The 19,941-nt window shown below is 38.9% G+C and overlaps 1 protein-coding gene across 1 annotated transcript in view; it reads left to right on the top strand.

The window, feature by feature from the left end:
- NBEAL1 (neurobeachin like 1) overlaps window positions 1-19,941 on the top strand; it is a 135,334-nt gene that overhangs the window by 12,631 nt on the left and 102,762 nt on the right. Inside the window, exons 3-8 of the mRNA XM_060194103.1 lie at window positions 3,665-3,751; window positions 6,209-6,292; window positions 12,651-12,749; window positions 12,839-13,419; window positions 14,412-14,544; window positions 15,365-15,484. Of these exons, the coding sequence (XP_060050086.1) occupies window positions 3,665-3,751; window positions 6,209-6,292; window positions 12,651-12,749; window positions 12,839-13,419; window positions 14,412-14,544; window positions 15,365-15,484 (1,104 nt within the window). The remainder of the gene's footprint in view (window positions 1-3,664; window positions 3,752-6,208; window positions 6,293-12,650; window positions 12,750-12,838; window positions 13,420-14,411; window positions 14,545-15,364; window positions 15,485-19,941) is intronic.

Genomic DNA, 19,941 nt, shown 5'->3' with positions numbered 1-19,941 from the left:
CTGAAAATACTCCAGAACAAGGATTTTCATGCCACCTTTTTGAATTTTTCCACCGTAATACAAGGGATATATCTGGAAGCATGTATGTTACTGTGTTTATTAAAGTTTAAAAAAGGGGAGGGTACCCCAGTTCCCCACCTGCACGGGGGTCGCTTTATAAGCGGTGAAGCAAGCCTGCAGGTGTCTTTCTCCCTCTTTTGTCTTCCCCTCCTCTCGATTTCTCTCTGTCCTATCCAACAACAATAACAACAACAACAATAAACAATAGGAGCAACAAAAGGAAAAAAGTGGCCTCTAGGAGCAGGGGAGGTGCAGTGCAGGCACCAAGCCCCAGCAATAACCCTGGAGGCAAAAAACAAAAAGTTAAAGAATAGCACAAAACTGTAAGGAACTGGGGTCAGGCGGTGGCGCAGTGGGTTAAGCGCACGTGGCGCAAAGCGCAGGAACCGGCGTAAGGATCCTGGTTCGAGCCCCCGGCTCCCCACCTGCAGGGGAGTCGCTTCACAGGCGGTGAAGCAGGTCTGCAGGTGTCTATCTTTCTCTCCTCCTCTCTGTCTTCCCCTCCTCTCTCCATTTCTCTCTGTCCTATCCAACAACGAATTGCATCAACAAGGGCAATAATAATAACTACAACAAAGCTACAACAAGGGCAACAAAAGGGGGAAAAAATGGCCTCCAGGAGCGGTGGATTCATGGTGCAGGCACCAAGCCCAGCAATAACCCTGGGGGAAAAAAAAACAAACTGTAAGGAACATATTGATGAAGGAAACAGGAATGAACATTCACAGTCTAGGAAAGTACCAGCTTACCACCGGAGAGTTCAAATGCCTGTCTTCACTTTTTACTTTAAAATCTTATTTCATTATTTTATTTTAATGATAGAGATACAGAGAGGAAGCCACAGAAAGATCAGAGCCCTGCTCAGCTCTGGTTTATGATGGTTCTGGGGATTGAACCTGGGACCTCAGAGACTTGCAGAACCACTATGCTGTCTCCCCAGCCCAAAATCAATTTATTTATGAGTTAGAACCAGAGCAACACTCTGGCATATGCAATGTCAAAAATCCAACTGAGGACCTCACTTTTTTTTTTTCCTTTCTTAAATCACTTGACTGAGGGAAGTGATGATGTACGTGAATAGTCGTCACATGAATAGTTTCTTTTCTAGTGATAGGTGTCTAGGCAGCATTCCCACTAACAGTTTTCCTCTGCATCTGACACTGGGTCCCCAGTATCCTCTCAGTCTCCTCCCACCACCCCCAGCTATCACCCTTAGTTCTGCTGCAGTAGATCACTGGCCATTAAGGGTGCTACACTTTCCTTTTGTTTCTTAAGTTCTACCTAGAGTGAGGTCATCTGCATGTGTCACTTTTCCTCTGGCTTACCCTTACTTAACATGATTCTTCCAAGTTCCATCCAAACGTACCAAAAGAGAAGGTGTCATCATTTCCTATAGCTGAGTTTATTCCACTGTGTATATGACCACAGCTCTTTTTAAAAAATATTTTATTTATTTATTTTCCTTTTTCCTTGTTTTTATCATTATTGCGGTTATTATTATTGCTGAAAACGACAGAGAGAAATGAAGAGAGGAGGGTAAGACAGAGATGGGGAGAGAAAGATAGACACCTGCAGACGTGCTTCACTGCTTGTGAAGTGACCCCCCCCACACCCGAAGGTGGGGAGCTGGGGGCTCGAACTGGGATCCTTACACAGGTCCTCGAGTTTCGCGCCATGTGCGCTTAACCTGCTATGCTACAGCCCGACCCCCCTCCATGTCCACAACTCTTATAACTACTCATCTACTCTTGGATATTTTGGTTGTCTCCAGATTGTCTCCTCATGGACCTTTTAAAAGTCATTGTTGGGGAACCAAATCCTAGAGGCATGAAAACAGCTTAAGAGAGATGCTTGTTGTAAAAAAAAAAAAATCACTATGGTTTCAGGTCCAGATGGCTTCACTACAAGACTTTCAAAGAACTATCACCCACTTAAACTTTTTTAAAAAAAATTGAAATGGTACCTGAAAATAGCAGTGACTTGACTTCCTTTCCAATGTGGATTCCTATAATAGCTCTCAAACACATTCTGTGAAAAACCAGTGTTACTCTTATCCTCAAAGTTGAAAAGGACTCTACAATAAAGACAACTATAGACCTATAGCCTAATGAACATTGATATAAAAATGCTCAACAAAAGCTTGGCAAATTAAATTCAGTAACATATTATAAAGATAATAAACCATCAAGACCAAATGGGATTCATCCCAGGGATACAGTGATGATTCAGTATATGCATTCAGTTAATGTAATGCACCACATTAACAAAAAGAAAGAGAAAAACTGGGGGCTGGGCAGTAGTGCAGCAGTTTAAGTGCATATGGCGCAGAGTGCAAGGGCCAGTGTAAGGATCCAGGTTTGAGCCCCCAGCTCCCCACCTGCAGGGGAGTCACTTCACATGGGATGAAGCAGGTCTGCAGGTGTCTTTCTTTCCTCTCTGTCTTCCCCATCTCTCTTGATTTCTCTCTGTTCTATCCAACAACAACGACAGCTATAACAATAATAACTACAACAAGGGCAACAAAATGGGAGAAATAGCCTCCAGGAGCAGTGGATTCATAGTGCAGGCACCAAGCCCCAGCAATAACCCTGGAGGCCAAAAAAAAAAAAAAAGAGAGAGAGAAACTATTTATGTTAATAGAATATTCTTACAGGATTTTTAACAAAACGTGAGCAGATCAATTTGGGAAATCTGCATACTGGCCACCCTTGATATAGTAATACACTCACATATTTAAAACGCTATGAAATATTTTCAAAAAGAAGTTAAAATTAGTTTACTAGCATTTCATAGACATACATAGCTTTAGAACTCTTACTGTAGGGTGGGGGTGTAGCATAAGGGTTATACAAAGAGACTTTCATGCCTGAGGCTTTCAAGTCCCAGGTTCAATCCCCCACACCACCATAAACCAGAGCTGAGTAGTGCTTTGGTTAAAATAAAATAATAATAATAAAAAAGAACCCTTACTGTAATTACCTTACATTATTTAGTATCTTTTAATTTGTTTTAATAGCACATTTCTCTGTGAATGATGTTTTTTTGTTTGTTTGTTTAGAAATTAAGCTTTCTTCTTTTAAGCTTTCTCTCTCTCTTTTTCACTATATTTTATTTTATAGAACAGAGAGAAATTAAGGGGGAGGTATAGAGAGTGCAACACAGAGAGACACCTACAGTTCTGCTTCACCACTCAGGAAGCGTTCCCCCTTGCAGGTGGGGACTTGGTTCTTGAACCTGGGTCTTTGTGCATGGTAACATATACACTTAACCAGGTCTGTCACCATCCAATTCCCTGTGAATGATTCTTTACTAATTATTTTAAGGATTTAGGAGTATTAGTTAACTAATGCGGTTACTTCTTAGTTTAGTAATTTTGAGTTCATAGATAATATTAAAATTAGTATATGGACTAAAGATAGTTTTTAATCTAAAAAATGAATATTAAAAAGTGAAGAATTGATTGTCAATTTTAAAGTAGTATACTTAAAAAGTGGATTCTTGGGTTTACTAATACTTTCAAGAGAAGGAGATCCACTAGGCTTCATTGCTGCTTGTAGTTAACACTTTAATGTTCTCTTTCCATTATTGTCTCTGTTTTTAACAGCTCTTTTTAAATGCTAACAATAAGGTGGCAGACAAGAACGAGAAAGACCTTGCCAACAAATTACTGACAGAAATGAATGAGGACCAGGTATCTACAAAGTCTGCCTCTCATTTCAGCTGAAATCCAAACATCAGTCAGTGGGAACAACTATTCCTGTACTTTCTTCTTATGTCTTAAAATACACAAATACTATTCAATTTGAATCTTATTTTTTAAAAGTCAAAAATTACCTAAAAGATACATATGTTGAAATTTTAGTGGTTGATACAAATGATTGGCAAATTTTTATCTATGTGTTGATTTTAGTTGAGGAGATATGAAGTACAGGAATTGAATCCCAATATCAGTTCTGTTCACCCAATACTGACTTCATACTTTGGGTTTTTTTTTTTTTTTTTTTCTTTTTCCCCTGAGCATTGTGGTATATTGGGATCTTCTGGATTTGTTTGTGAATATGTATGGTCAGTTTTAAAATCTTGGTTCTCTGCTTGTTGACAAGTAATGATTATAACTCAATGAACAACCCAAATCTTAGAGGAAGGAAGGAAGATGCCAAGGTCTATGAGTGTTAATTTAATATAAATATTTTTTAGTGGGGGTGGATAACATAATGGTTATACAGAGAAACTTTCCGGCCTGAGGTTCCAAAGTCTCAATTCAGTCTCCTGCACCACTACAAGCCAGAGCTAAGCAGTGCTCTGGTAAAGAAAGAAAAAATAAAAGAATTATATGTAAGTATTTTTTAAAAATTCTACTTTACATGGCTATAAACACAGAAATATATTCAATATGTGGATCTTCATAAGATAATAGATTAATTTGGAAAAAAGACCAGGAATTATTTTTTACCCCAAAATATTTATGAGAAAGCTTAAGCTTTATTAATCATATTTTATTGCTCATAGGGTTGTTATATAAAAAGATAGTATATTACTGTCTTTTCTGTTTGTTAAACATATATTGCAGAATACTACTTTATGAATGTTCTATGCCAGTGTCTTCATACATATTAGCCCCTCATAAAGATTAATAAGGCTTCAGGATTTATGTTACTATTTCTAGTATTGTGATGTCTAGTCCTCCTGGTATTTACAGCTTTCTATGATTGGCTAAGTCCCATGAAATATCATAATAAGCTTTTCCAATTTTTTAAAAAGTATTTATTCCCTTTTGTTGCCCTTGCTGTTTTTATTTTTGTGGTTATTATTGTTGTTGTTGTTGTCGTTCATTGTTGGATAGAACAGAGAGAAATGGAGAGAGGAGGGGAAGACAGAGAGGGGGAGAGAAGGACCTGCTTCACAGCTTGTGGAGCGACCCCCCTGCAGGTGGGGAGCTGGGGGCTCGAACCAGGACACTTATGCTGGTCCTTGGACTTTGCACCACATGCTCTTAACCCACTGTTTTCCAGTTTTTTTAATGTTGTTTTATTTTCCCTTTTTTTTTCTTTCCTGTGAATGCATTGTTCTGAAAATTGCCACTCATGATAATGAGCCTTTGACAAAACTAGGTAAAATGGAACTTACTGTTTGTATTTCTTACAACTTTTGGCAGTAAAGTTGTCCTTCTTTAAAGCCTGATGGTGAGGCCAGAAGATAGATAACCCGATGGAACGTGTATCAAAGGGCACAGAAGCATCAGGGGAGCTTCATGGGTGGTGGAGCATTGCTGTAGTGTCTTTGGTACTTTCTGTCTGTTTCCTCTCAAAGGAAAAAACTAAAAACTGAGAAAATAAAAGAAAAAAACAGAAACAAGAAAACAGGCCAATGAAGCTGCTCAGAGACATAGCACATATTAGAGACGATAGGGTCCATTCCCTAATGCTATTCACAGAACAGCAAACATGCGAATACCTATAGATACAGATCTCTTTTTCTATTCTGCCTTAAGTTCCTCACTTTTTGTGAAATTAGATATTATCACTTTACAAATGTGATTTCATTGGTGTATATATACCAGTTTTTAATGCAGAATTTGGAAAATAAGTAGAGAAGACTGTTTTAGACATCTTATTATACATGCTAATGAATTGAGTTTTTTTTTTTTTAATAGTGAAATAAACCATGGCACTGGTTTCCCTCAGTTCAGTGGGGGCTGGACTTGAACCTGGGTCACGCACATGGCAAAACAGAACACTATCCAAGTGAGCTATATTATCAATACACTAATGAAATTTTAACTTAGGAAGTTTGAATATTTCTTCCAAAAATATTAAAATGTGATATAATTTCCCGTAATAAGCCTTCCTTCCTTCCTCTTGAGATTGTCTGATTATTTTAAAAAGCATGTATTAAGTTTGGTGTTTTTCCCCCAAAAACATTTTAATGTAACAAGTAAATGTACCTTTATCCTTCTTGATAATGTCTTCTTTTTTGCCAGTTTGCTAACTTGTGTTGTAGGTTGTACTATTTCAGCAGTCATTTGATTGGAAGAAGAATGCAACGCATGCTAAATGATCATTTTTCAGGCTTTCAGGCAAAGATTCCGTAACCTAATCTATTCCTTGAACTCATTTTTAACTTCTTATTTTTCTCCTCCCCCCCATAGGTTTTTCAGGGACAGTTGGATTGTTTGGCTATATCAACCATTCAGGCTTTGACAGCAGTAATGAAGAAATCTCCTGCTGCTAAGGTGAAAGCTGCCTCCCTGAGCTCTAAAGTGTTGTTAGATAATATCAGTTTTCAATGTGCAATTCCCAAGATGATGTTTGAGATTATATAATTCATGTGTTCTCTTTCTTTAAAAAATTTTTTTGTTTTATTTATTTATTATTGGATAGAGACAGGGAGAAATTGAGAGGGGAGGGGGAGATAGAGAGGGAGAGAGACAGACACCTCTAGCCCTGCTTCACCACTCATGAAGCTTTCCCACTGCAGGTGTGTGTTGGTATGCTTTTAAAAAACCCCTTCTGTTTCATTTGGTTTAATCCCCCCTGCTTAACACTGCATCCTATTTACATAACACTGTATTCTATTTACATAACCTCTGTTAACAAGCACCACCTTCCCTCCAGGGCATTGGTGGTTTAGTGGTAGAATTCTCACCTGTTCCGCCCCCTCTCCTTGTCATACCCTGATTTTCACCAGTCACTTTTCTCTCCACCCTCTCTGTGTCGCATCCTGTTCCCACCCTACTGGGCTAGTATATTTATAAGGACAAGATTGTTTGTAGTAGTTTAGTTTAGCTTAGCTTGGTATAGATTGCACTGTGTCCTGCATGAGTAAAGAGATACTGCGTACAACCCAGCCATGAGTCCCGGGTCGTGTTACCCGCCCGTGAAGCCAGCCCTGCGAAAACAACATAATGGCGCCTACAACGTGGGACCGGACCTGCGCAACTCCCAGATAAGTGAAGACTTTGCCTACTTATGCACTATGGTCTTCTCTTCTACTTATGAAGAGGTTTGCCAAAGCCTCTACTGTTTCATCATGAGACAGTTACTCTGTCTCTGGAACATTTTGCTCCGGGCCACAATTCGGTTCTTTATGACCATGATCGTAGACCTTGGGGATATGCATGGGGATTTCCACTGGGACTTTCTGGACTTCTTCTCGAATGTTTCCCATGGAGAAGGACTACTTTAATTTGAGGAGCATTCTCGAGTACCCTGGCAGTCCCCAAGAATGGAGACACATGGTTAGTTCTACTCTCCTGATTGGATTCTTTCTTCAATGGGAAGACGCTTTTAAAAGTAGATGCCTGAAGCAATACAGCAGGAACAGTCAGAAGCACCCTAAATGGAATTTCGAAGAGCTTTTTGGACTAGGACGCCCTCCAGGGACTCTTGATGCTACTTGGTGAGATCTGGATAATCTGGTTCAAGTTGCGTTTCATAAGAGAGTGATTTCAATGACTGAATTTTTGCTTGACATTGACTTAAAAAAAAGTGCTGGATGCAGCCATGATTTCTAGAGACATCCAGAAATAATCCAAAAAATTGTTTTTTCCTCCTTTGATTTATTTTTTTACGTCTGAAATGTTTAATCCTGAAACGGTATGAGTTATGGGCGGGGCAGATAGTGCAATGATTATGCTAATTATTCTCATGCCTGAGGCTTCTACCGTGGTTCTTCTGTTTACCTTTCCATATTATATTGAGTTTAAACTGTTTAAGCAACCTTAAAATCATACTAGAAAGGACTTCCAATTATAATGGAGTTATCAATTATAGTAAACTTCTATTCTGCTACAAGTTTTGTTTGACAAGTAAGTGAATTTCAGCTGTCAAGTCTTCACATGAAAAAGCATCTACTCAAATGGAATTCCTGGAAATCCATTTGGACCCCTGTTCTCTGACATTGCCCACAAGATGAAATGACTACAACACACCCCCGGAAACCAATGATGTGACCTGGCATGACCTGAAGAAACAGATTCATAGACTCCAAAGATCACTCTCTACAGAAAAGCAGAATTCTGGTGGCTGACATTCCCCATCGAGACAGACATGCAGTGTTTCATCCCTTGGCATTTTCTTCTGTGGTCAGCTACTTTGGACTGACACCTCCATCGGACTTACTGGTACACGCTGCTGTGCTTCTCAAAGACTAACTTCAGCCAGTTGCCTTGAGACTTTATAGACCATGTTTCCTCGCCTGCAGGCTCTGTCCCCAGAGGTAGAAAACTCCTCCTCCTTATTAGGTTATGCCCACAGAGGTAGGAAACGCCCTTTGAGGCATGAAGCGTTCCCAGAGGCAAGAAATGCCCTTTCGCCTGCTAGGCCTTGCCCTTTGAGGCAAGAAACGTTCCCCTTGGCATCACACTGGTTATTGCTGCTCGCCTATTTTGTTTTCCATGTCTTATGCCAGTTCTTTTGAAAACGCCTGTATGATAGAGGTTTCTGTTCACCCCACAATCCTGATACTATGGCCATTAGTTAAAAAGAAAGGGGGAATTGTTGGTATGCTTTTAAAAAAAACCCTTCTGTTTCATTTGGTTTAATCCCCCCTGCTTAACACTGCATCCTATTTACATAACACTGTATTCTATTTACATAACCTCTGTTAACAAGCACCACCTTCCCTCCAGGGCATTGGTGGTTTAGTGGTAGAATTCTCACCTGTTCCGCCCCCTCTCCTTGTCATACCCTGATTTTCACCAGTCACTTTTCTCTCCACCCTCTCTGTGTCGCATCCTGTTCCCACCCTACTGGGCTAGTATATTTATAAGGACAAGATTGTTTGTAGTAGTTTAGTTTAGCTTAGCTTGGTATAGATTGCACTGCGTCCTGCATGAATAAAGAGATACTGCGTACAGCTCAACCATGAGTCCCCGAGTCTCTGTTCACCGCTGTGAAGCTAGCCCGGCCTGCTGGAGCTCCCGAACGTAAACAACAGGTGTGGACCAGGGGCTTGAACCTGGGCCCTTGTGCACTGTGATATGTGTGCTTAACTAGGTGCCCCCCCACTGGGCCCTTAATACATGTGTTTTCACATCTGAAATGAAATGCCTCACTAAGTGCCTTCATTCAGCAATCCTATTTCTTTTTTAATTTTAAAACTTACATATTTACTTATTTATTGGATAGAAATACCCAGAAATCGAGAAGAAAGGGGGAGATACAGAGGGGGCCAGACAGAGGCACCTGCAACACTGCTTCACCACTTACACACCTTGCAGGTAGGGATGGGGGACTTGAACCTAAGTTTTGTGCGTTGTAACATGTGCACTCAACTAGGTGTGCCACCATCCAGCCTCAGGAATCCTATTTCTGATTATTTTAAACACGAAAACACTACTATGGGGTTATTTAGGCCATTGATGGCTAAATGGCAAATTCATGAATCAATGTCAGACAACATATGGGAAGATAACATTGAGTTGGAACATTGCAGTTACCGATTTAAGTAATTCTGTGAGTTTAGAGAACTAAAAATTTTCTTGGGGGGCCCAGCAGCAGTGGTGCACTCCAGTTGAGCACACATGCCATCATGTGCAAGGACCTAGGTTCAAGTTCCTGGTCCCCATTTGCAGGAGGGAAGCTTCACAAGTGGCGAAGCTCTTCTGCAGTTCTCTCTCTCTCGATTTATCTCCTCCTCCCCTCCCAATTTCTGTCCTGTAAAATAATAAAAAATAATAAGAAGAAGAAATTGTTAACAGAGTTAAATTGTAGGGGCCAGAAGATAGCCCACCTAGTAGAGTACAGACCTTAATCATGCACAAGGAACCATGTTGAGCTCTTTCTGTCACCACATCGGAGCCCCATGGGTGAACTGAGGGAGACTCCAGGTAGATCAATGTGTGGTGTCTTTGTCTTTCTCCCTCCTTCTCTATCTGAATTTTTTAAAAGAATGAAAAATGTTGATATAGTTAACAGTGAATTTGTGTGATTCTGAGATCCTGGTGCCTCACCCACAAGAAATTAAAATTTATATCATAATTTTTCTTCATTAATGTGTTTATGACTACTTCAGGATTTGATCTGTTAATGATTGTCTAGCTTCATATGTGACTAGTCTTGTCACTTGCAGACTTGTTTGTGGAAATTTTCTGTCTTTGTAGTCACTTATCCTCAGTGTTTTCTTTCCCTTTTCATTCACTACTGTTGACTCTGTCCTATGTTCACTTGGTGCTCAATTTTTGGGCTAGTGGTTTTCTCACTGAGTAACTGTTAAGGGCTAGTGAGATCATTTTTGTAAAGTGGTAGTCATGGTGCTAGGTACTTGGTAAGGGCTTAATAATTGTCAGTATCTGTTTGCCATTGTGATGACCATTTTATCTTCTTATCCACCACCTTGAAAGTATTTCATGTTTTATATTTCTAGTATCAGTTCTATAAGCCATGCCTTCAGTTGTACTTCCTATTTCTTTTTCTTTGTCTCTTTCTTTTTTTGGAGGAAAGGCTTTATCAAATGGAAGGATTATTATTTAAGTACATAAAAACTATGATGGGAGACATAGTCAGGAGGATATGGCTAGCTAGGACATATGGCTGGAGCCCTGAGTCCTTAAGCTTAGTTTACCAGTGTACAGCTACATGGCATGAAGGCGGAGGTGAGCAGGTGACAAGCAGCAGGACAAGAGCCTTGCTAGTTGTATTTCTTGCTTGTTCCTTTTTTTTTTTTCCCCTCCTCTCCTGATTATTGCTGGAGCTCAGTGCTAGCACTAGGAACTCACTGCTCCTGGAGGCCATTCCCCCCCCTTCTTTCTATTGTATTTGATAGCGATAAATTGAGAGAGGAGGAGGAGAGAGAGGAAGGCTTGCCTCACCACTTGTGAAGCATCCCTCCTGCAGGTGGGGAGGGGGCCTCGAACCAGGGTCCTTATGCAGGTTAACGTGCACTCAGACATGTGTGTTCACCCAGGTGTGTCACTGCCCACCCCTCTTCCTTTGGTTTTTGTTAGGAGACTGTCATATATAATTTAGGATTAGATTCCTACTGAATTGACTTTCACCATTTTTATAGGCTCGCCCAAGAACCTAATATCATTTATGGTAATTTCTGTAAGAAAAAAATCTATTTATGTTCTGTATACTTACCATATGACAGATTGCTTGTGTGCCATTTAAAATGCAGACCAAAAGTGATGCTCACAACTTTTAAAAATGTATTTTTACTGAGTGATGCCTTGTGTGGTTTAAGATCTAAAAGATTACTTTCGAATACTTTTTAATACCATATAAAGTAGAATCAGTAGAAAGAGAGCAGGAGAGAGAGAGAGAGACCAGAGCACCACTCCTGTGCCAGGAATCCAACTGGAAACTTCAGACATACAAGTTTTGTTTTTTTTAAATATTTATTTATTATTTATTCCCTTTTGTTGCCCTTGTTGTTTTATTGTTGTGGTTATAATTGATGTTGTTGTTGTTGGGTTGGACAGAGAGAAATGGAGAGAGGAGGGGAAGACAGAGAGGGGAAGAGAAAGATAGACACCTGCAGACCTGCTTCACCGCTTATGAAGCAACTCCCCTGCAGATGGGGAGCTGGGGGCTTGACCCAGGATCCTTATGCCAGTCCTTGAGCTTTGCACCACCTGTGCTTAACCCGCTGTGCTGTCGCCCAACTCCCAGACATACAAGTTTTGTGCTCTGTCAGCTCGACACATTTCCATGCTGCTAGAATATCCATTTTGGAAAAAAAATTTTTTTTCTTTCTACTTGTACAACAGTAGTCCTCCAGGGAAAAATTAATCTTACTAATTTTGTTTAAACCTCTTAAATTTATCATGAGTATATATTTCTGCCTAACTTACTGGACCAAATTAGTCTTTTTAAATTTAGTGGTTGGTGCCCAGTAATTGAAACATGCATGTGACTTAGCACTTAATCAAATAACCTTGACACCCTCCCATTTAGATACAAAGAGTTTCTTGCTGGCTACTCCTCTAAGAATTGTTATTACCCTTTAATCTCCTTTCATTTTTGTTACCTTAAATCTCCTTTTTTCCCTCTATTTCTATCTTCATATTACACTGTAGTAATTACTAATCAAGTGAAGAAAGTAAACTAAGTTTAATATGTTCTGCTCTGCAAGTAATACATTGTGCAATACACACTTTTCCCTAGTTTTACTTACCTTACATTTCATTAGGTTATATTAACATTCCTTTCTAGAAGGTAAATGTAATTTTAAAAATTGCAGCATGTGTTTTTTATAAGGTAGATGTAGTGCTGGGAGATAGCTCACCTAGTTTAGTGCTCAACCTCCAGGCCTCTGGACTTGAGCCCTGGCACCACATGGTAGCAACTTGAGTATCCCCAGGGGAGCTCCATGGATGGTGGAGCAGTGTTGCGGTGTCTCTCTGTCTTTGCATCTTTCTCTGAATGAAACTGAAAATGTTGGCTGTCAGAGGCTGCTCAACAGTGTGTATCTATGAGTTCATTCCCTGGTCCTGCAGTAAAAGCAAATAAACAAACAAAAACCTAAAATACTGAATTCATGATATTTTTTTAAATATTACATAATATAAGTGGATGTTTCACATTGTTGGTTTCCTGACAGATTTGTCTTTGAGGCTGTACTCTGATAGACTGATTTCCCACCCTTAGGAAGTATTTAAAGAAAGAATCGGCTATGCACATTTATTTGAAGTATTAAAATCCCTGGGTCAGCCACCACTGGAACTACTTAAAGAACTTATGAATATGGTACGTTTTCTTTCTTTTAGCTATATTAAAAAAGCATTTTATTATTCCCATATTGAAGATAGTAGCTAATCTTTGGCTTTATTTTTCAGGCTGTAGAGGGTGACCACACTTCGGTTGGGATTTTGGGCATTAGTAATGTTCAGCCTCTCCTGCTTCTTATCCGGTGGCTGCCAGAACTTGAGTCCCATGACCTGCAAATCTTCACCTCAGACTGGCTGAAAAGAATTTGCTGTATTAACAGGCAGAGTCGAACTACTTGTGTCAATGCCAACATGGGGATTCGGATCATTGAAACCCTTGATTCTCATTCTTCCCTCCATCGAATTTGTGCTGAGAATTTGATTGCACTCCACGGTTCCTTGGGGAGTCAGTCAGTGAGCTCAGAAGAAATCCGCCGACTGTTAAGACTGCTGAGAGTGGATGAATCTGAGCATGTTCACCCATATACCATTGCTGTGACTCGAACAATCCTGACAATGGCCCGAAAACAAAGTCTAGAGAGTGCACTGCAGTATTTTAATTTGTCACATAGTATGGCAGGAATTTCTGTGCCTTCCATACAGAAATGGCCAGGGTCTGCCTTTTCTTTCAATGCTTGGTTTTGCTTAGATCAGGATCAGTTGACTCTTGACAATGCTAACAAAGGAGGAAAAAGGAAACAGTTGTACAGGTACTAGTACAGGTTATGGTGTATAAATGAGTATTCTTTTTTTTTTTTTTTAACCAAAGCACTGATCAGCTCTGGCTTGTGGTGGTGTTGGGGACTGAACCTGGGACTTTGGAGCCTCAGGCATAAGAGTCTGTTTGCATACCCATTATGCTATCTACCTCCACCCATAAATGAGTTTTTTAAAATAATATATGGAGTGAAGCTGGAGAGATAGCAAGATGGTTTATAAAAAAAAGAATTTCATACCTGAGGCACCCAAGGTCCACATTCAGGCCCTAGCACCATCATCAATCAGCCAAAACTGTGCAATGCTCAGGTAAAAAAGAAAAAAAAAAAAGAAAAGAAAAACGTGAAATGTATCCCTTGATTCTTTTTTTTTTTTTTTAAATATTTATTTATTAATGAGAAAGATAGGAGGAGAGAGAAAGAACCAGACATCACTCTGGTACATGTGCTGCCAGGGATTGAATTCAGGACCTCATGCTTGAGAGTCCAATGCTTTATCCACTATGCCATCTCCTGGACCACACAATATGCTGTGATTCTTTATTATTATTATTATTATTATTAATTTACTCCCCTTTTGTTGCCCTTGTTGTTTTTTATTGTTGTATTTATTATTGATGTTGTTGCATAGGACAGAGAAATGGAAAGAAGAGGGGAAGACAGAGGGGAAGAGCAAGATACGGAGAGAGGAGGGGAAGACAGATATGGGGAGAAAAAGATAGACACCTGCAGACCTGCTTCACCGCCTGTGAAGTGACTCCCCTGCAGGTGGGGAGCCAGGGACTCAACTGGGATCCTTAAGCTGGTCCTTGCGCTTTGTGCCACGTGCGCTTAACCCGCTGTGCTACTGTCCAACTCCCTGCCGTGATTCTTAAACATGAAAAGTTTAGGAGCTAAGTCAGTGTGTTTAGTAAAATATTTATGCTTTGGTGAGAATAAAACTAAATGACTCACTTCAAAAATTCTGATAATATTTATCTTGTTAGTTTTTTTACAGGAAGTGGTATGGGTTTTGAAGCTTTTATTGCCCATTCAGGTATGTTGGTTGTGGCAGTGTGTACAAAAAGAGAATATGCAACAGTTATGCTTCCTGATCACAGTTTCTGTGATTCCCTTTGGGTAAGACTTTAAAGCTCACATCTCACTCCTTGTTTCTTTCCTTTAAAAAAAACCCTCATATTTGATGTTAGGTATTGTCATCTGTATTTTGAGGATCAACCTTAAAGTTCTATTAAAAATGAAAAAAAAAGTTACATGCCTGTTGAAATGCATTTACAAGTTTAATGCCATTGTAAATTTAGTAATATTCTTTTTTTTTTTTCTGAAAGCTTGAGATTTTAACACTCATGTTTTTCGAATCAAATCTGATTTGGAATTTAAATTTAAAATGAGAACATAGACTTTAAGAACAATTTTTTTCCTCCTTAAAATAAGAAAAGATTCTTTTTTAGAAAAATTGATTCTAAAGATTACTCATAGACTTGGAAAATATGCTACACTGTGTACAGATTTTCTATGATGGGTATAAGTACTTCTGTAATACTACACTAAAAGTTGTTACTTTTTAAAAATATTTATTTGTTTATTTATTGGATAGAGACAGTCAGAAATCGAGAGGGAAGGGAGGGATAGAGAGGGTGAGAGACAGAGAGACACCTGTAACACTGCTTCTCCACTTGCAAAGCTTTCTTTCCCCCTGCAGGTGGGGTCTAGGGGCTCAAACATCGGTCCTTGCGCACTGCTTAACATGTGGGCTCAACCAGATGTACCACCACCCGGCCCCTAAAAGTTGTTACTCTTTAAGAGTATCATTTGAATCAGAATTTAATTGTATTTAATGTTCTCTCTGGTACATGAAGTAGCTATGGCTTAACACTATGAAAACATCTTTTCAAAGACTTTGTGTAATATTTACGTTTTATGGGTTCTGTTTTATCAGCACAACATAACCATCGTTCACATACCTGGAAAAAGACCCTTTGGTCAGAGTTATGTTTATATCTATGACAATGGACAACAAAAGGTCTCTGCCCCTCTCCGATTTCCTGCCATGAATGAAGTAAGCACATTTAACTTATTGCCCATGGAGCAAATTGAGAGCTCTTTTTGTTTGCTTTTTCCTGTGGCACATGGAAATAAATTCAGGGCATTGTCTGTTCATGATGCCACTAGTGATTTCCCTGGCATGAATTTTTTTCATTCTTTATTTAGAGAAAGATGTAGTGAGAGAGAGAAGCGGGGGGACACTTTGGCACCACTCCACCCTCCTTGGATTTTCCTTGGTGTATCCCATGGCGCTCCCATGTGTTGCCCATTCTTGAACCCAGGGCCTGATGCGTGACATCCTTTATTGGATGAGCTATTTCCCAGCACCTTTCTGAGTGTGCTTGAGATCCTTCTATTTAGTAAGAAAGATAGGTTGATTCTAAACATTCATACATATTCCAGATATGTACCCATACAGTTCACAGTGCTTCTATATACTAGGGGAGAGTGAGTTAATATTTAATTCTCTCATCCTGTTGTCATTGCATGGAGCTAGAAAACATGTAATAATAACTCAAGTAAGAAACAAATGTTTTTTTAAAAAAAGACAAAAGTCTTTTTTTTTTTAAAAAAATTAAATATTTATTTCCACTTTTGTTGCCCTTAAATGTTATTAGTCTTAAGGGGGGGAAAAATACAATAGGAATGCTAAATAAATTGATTAAAGCATAACAAAGGACAATTGACAAGTTCTCTAAACATACATAGACTTTATGATGAACTCTTCTATCTCCATTGAATTTGTAACTGTGAGGAAACTAAACATTTTGTGCTCTAATTAGGTGTAAGATAGACTTTTTTTAAGTGCTATTCTCCTTTATATTTCTTTATTGGGGAATCAATGTTTTACATTCAACAGTAAATACAATAGTTTGTACATGCATAACATTCCCCAGTTTCCCATATAACAATACAACCCCTACTAGGTCCTCTATCATCCTTCATGGACCTGTATTCTCCCCACCCACCCCACCTACACCAGAGTCTTTTACTTTGGTGCAATACGCCAATTCCATTTCAGGTTCTACTTCTGTTTTCTTTTCTGATCTTGTTTTTAACTTCTGCCTGAGAGTGAGATCATCCCGTATTCATCCTTCTGTTTCTGACTTATTTCACTTAACATGAATTTTTCAAAGTCCATCCAAGATCGGCTGAAAACAGGGAAGTCACCATTTTTTATAGCTGAGTAGTATTCCTTTGTGTATATATACCACAACTTGCTTAGCCATTTATCTGTTGTTGGACACCTGGGTTGCTTCCAGGTTTTGGCTATTACAAATTGTGCTGCCAAGAACATATGTGTACACAGATCTGTTTGGATGGGTGTGTTGGGTTCCTTAGGATATATCCCCAGGAGAGGAATTGCAGGATCATAGGGTAGGTCCATTTCTAGCCTTCTGAGAGTTCTTCAGACTGTTCTCCACAGAGTTTGGACCAATTGACATTCCCACCAGCAGTGTAGAAGGGTTCCTTTGACCCCACACCCTCTTCAGCATTTGCTGCTGTTACCTTTTCTGATATATGACATTCTCACAGGAGTGAAGTGGTATCTCATTGTTGTCTTGATTTGCATTTCTCTGACAATCAAGAGACTTGGAGCATTTTTTCATGTTTCTCGGCCTTTTGGATCACTTCTGTGGTGAATATTCTGTCCAAGTCCTCCCCCCGTTTTTGGATGGGGTTATTTGTTGTCTTGTTGTTGAGTTTGGCAAGCTCTTTATATATGTTAGTTATTAAACTCTTATCTGATATATGGCATGTAAAGATCTTCTCCCATTCTGTGAGGGGTCTCTTAGTTTGGGTAGTGGTTTCTTTTGCTGTACAGAAGCTTTTTAATTTGATGTAGTCCCATAGGTTTATACTTGCCTTAGTCTTCTTGGTAATTGGATTGGTTTTATTGAAGATGTCTTTAAAATTTATGCAGAAAAGAGTTCTGCCAATATTTTCCTCTAAGTATCTGACAGTTTGTGGTCTAACATCCAAGTCCTTGATCCACTTGGAATTTACTTTTGTTTTTGGTGAAATACAGTGGTTCAGTTTCATTCTTCTGCATGTTTCAACCCATTGTTTCCAACACCATTTGTTGAAGAGACTCAGCTTTCCCCATTTAATAGTCTGGGCACCTTTGTCAAAGATTAGATGTCCATAGGTGTGGGGACTCACTTCTGGGCTCTCAGTTCTATTCCACTGGTCAGTGTGTCTATTCATGTTCAAGTACCAAGCAGTTTTGATGACAATGGCCCTATAATACAGTTTGAGATCTGGCAGTGTGATGCCTCCGGTTCTGTTCTTTTTTCTCAAGATTGTTTTGGCAATTCTAGGTCTTTTCTGGTTCCAGATAAACATTTGTAGCATTTTTTCTATTCTCCTAAAAAATGTGCTTGGGATCTTGATGGGGATAGCATTAAATTTGTAGATGGCTGTGGGTAGTATATTCATTTTGATGATGTTAATTCTTCCAAGCCATGAACATGGAATATCTTTCCACTTCTTTGTGTCTTTTTCAATTTCTTTGAGTAGTGACTCATAATTTTCAGTATACAAGCCTGTCACTTCTTTGGTTATATTTACTCCTAAATATTTTATTGTTTTTGTTGATATAGTAAAAGGGATTGATTTCTGGATTTCAGTTTCTTCTTGGTGTTGGCATAGAGGAATGCCACTGACTTTTGAATGTTAATTTTATAGCCTGATACCTTACTGTATTGCCTGATGATTCCCAAAAGATAATTGTTGGATTCCTTAGGTTTTTCTATGTATATTATCATGTCATCTGCAGATAGGGAGAGTTTGACTTCTTCCAATCTGTATGCCTTTATTTCCTTGCTCCTGCCTGATTGCTATGGCAAGAGCTTCCAACACTATGTTGAATAGTAATGGTGATAGTGGGCAGCCCTGTCTAGTACCTGATCTGAGGGGAAATGCTTCCAGTTTTTCACCATTGAGTATGATGTTGGATGTAGGTTTGCTATATATAGACTCCACTATCTTCAGGAATTTTCCATTTATTCCCATTTTTTGTAGTGTTTTGATCATAAAGGGATGTTGTATTTTGTCAAAGGCTTTCTCTGCATCTATTGATATGACTATGTGGTTTTTGGTCTTGCTTTTGTTGATGTGGTGGATCACATTGATTGATTTACATATATTAAACCAACCTTGCATGCCTGGGATAAACCCCACTTGGTCATGATGAACAATCTTTTTAATATACTGCTGTATCCTGTTGGCTAGAATTTTGTTCAATATTTTCACCTCTATGATCATCAGAGATTTTGGTCTGTAGTTTTCATTTTTGGGTTGTGTCCCTGTCTGCTTTTGGTATCAGAGTGATGTTGGCTTCATAGAAGCTGGAAGGGAGTATTCCAGTGTCTTCAATCTTCTGGAAGACTTTTAAAAGTAGAGGTATTAATTCTTCTTTGAAGGTTTTGTAGAATTCATTTGTAAAACCATCTGGTCAAGGACTTTTATTTTTGGGAAGATTTTTGATAACTTTCAATTTCATTAGCTGTGATGGGCCTGTTCATGTTATCCACTTCCTCTTTACTTAGTTTTGGAAGTTGGTCGGTATCTAGGAAATCATCCCATTTCTTCCAGGTTCTCTAGCTTGGTGCCATATAGTTGTTCATGGAAGCCTTGCATGATATGTTGAATTTATGCAGTGTCTCTTGTGATAACTCCTTTTTCATTTAGTATCTGATTTATTTGGGTCTTCTCCCTTTTGTTTTTGTGAGTCTGGCTAAAGATTTGTCGATTTTGTTCACTCTTTCGAAGAACCAACATTTAGTTTTGTTGATCTTTTGTATGGTTTTCTTATTCTCAATGTTATTTATTTCTGCCCTAACTTTAGTTATTTCTGTCCTTCTGGTTGCTTTAGGGTTCCTTTGTTCTTCTTCTTCTAGGTCTTTAAGATGTGCAATCAGGCTGTTTATTTGTGCTTTTTCTTGTTTCCTAATGTGTGCTTGTATAGCTATTAATTTTCCTCTTAGTACTGCCTTAGCTGTGTCCCAAATATTTTGATAGCTTTGTCTTCATTTTCATTGAATTTTTGAAACATTTTGATTTCTTCCTTTATTTCCTGTTTGACCCAGAAGTTGTTAAGAAGTGTACTGTTGAGCTTCCACATTTTGGGACTGTTACTGATCTTTTGTTGATTGTTAAGTGTTAGTTTAATTCCACTGTGGTCTGAGAAGATGCTTGGGATGATTTCAATCCTCTTGAATTTGCTGATGCTGTCTTTGTGGCCTAACATATGGTCTATCCTTGAGAATGATCCATGTGGATTTGAGTAAAATGTGTATTCCAGTTTCTTGGGATGAATGACTCTGAAAATGTCCAATAGTTCTAGTTTATCTCTTCATTTAGCTCCCTTATGTCTTTATTGATTTTCTGCCTGGATGATCTGTCAAGTTGAGAGAGTGGGGTGTTGAAGTCCTCTACTATGATTGTGTTGTTAATATATTGCTGTAG

This window comes from Erinaceus europaeus, chromosome 7 (genome assembly GCF_950295315.1).
Source record: "Erinaceus europaeus chromosome 7, mEriEur2.1, whole genome shotgun sequence".
Classification (NCBI taxonomy): Eukaryota; Metazoa; Chordata; class Mammalia; order Eulipotyphla; family Erinaceidae; genus Erinaceus; species Erinaceus europaeus.
This window is presented reverse-complemented; position numbering and strand designations above follow the sequence as displayed.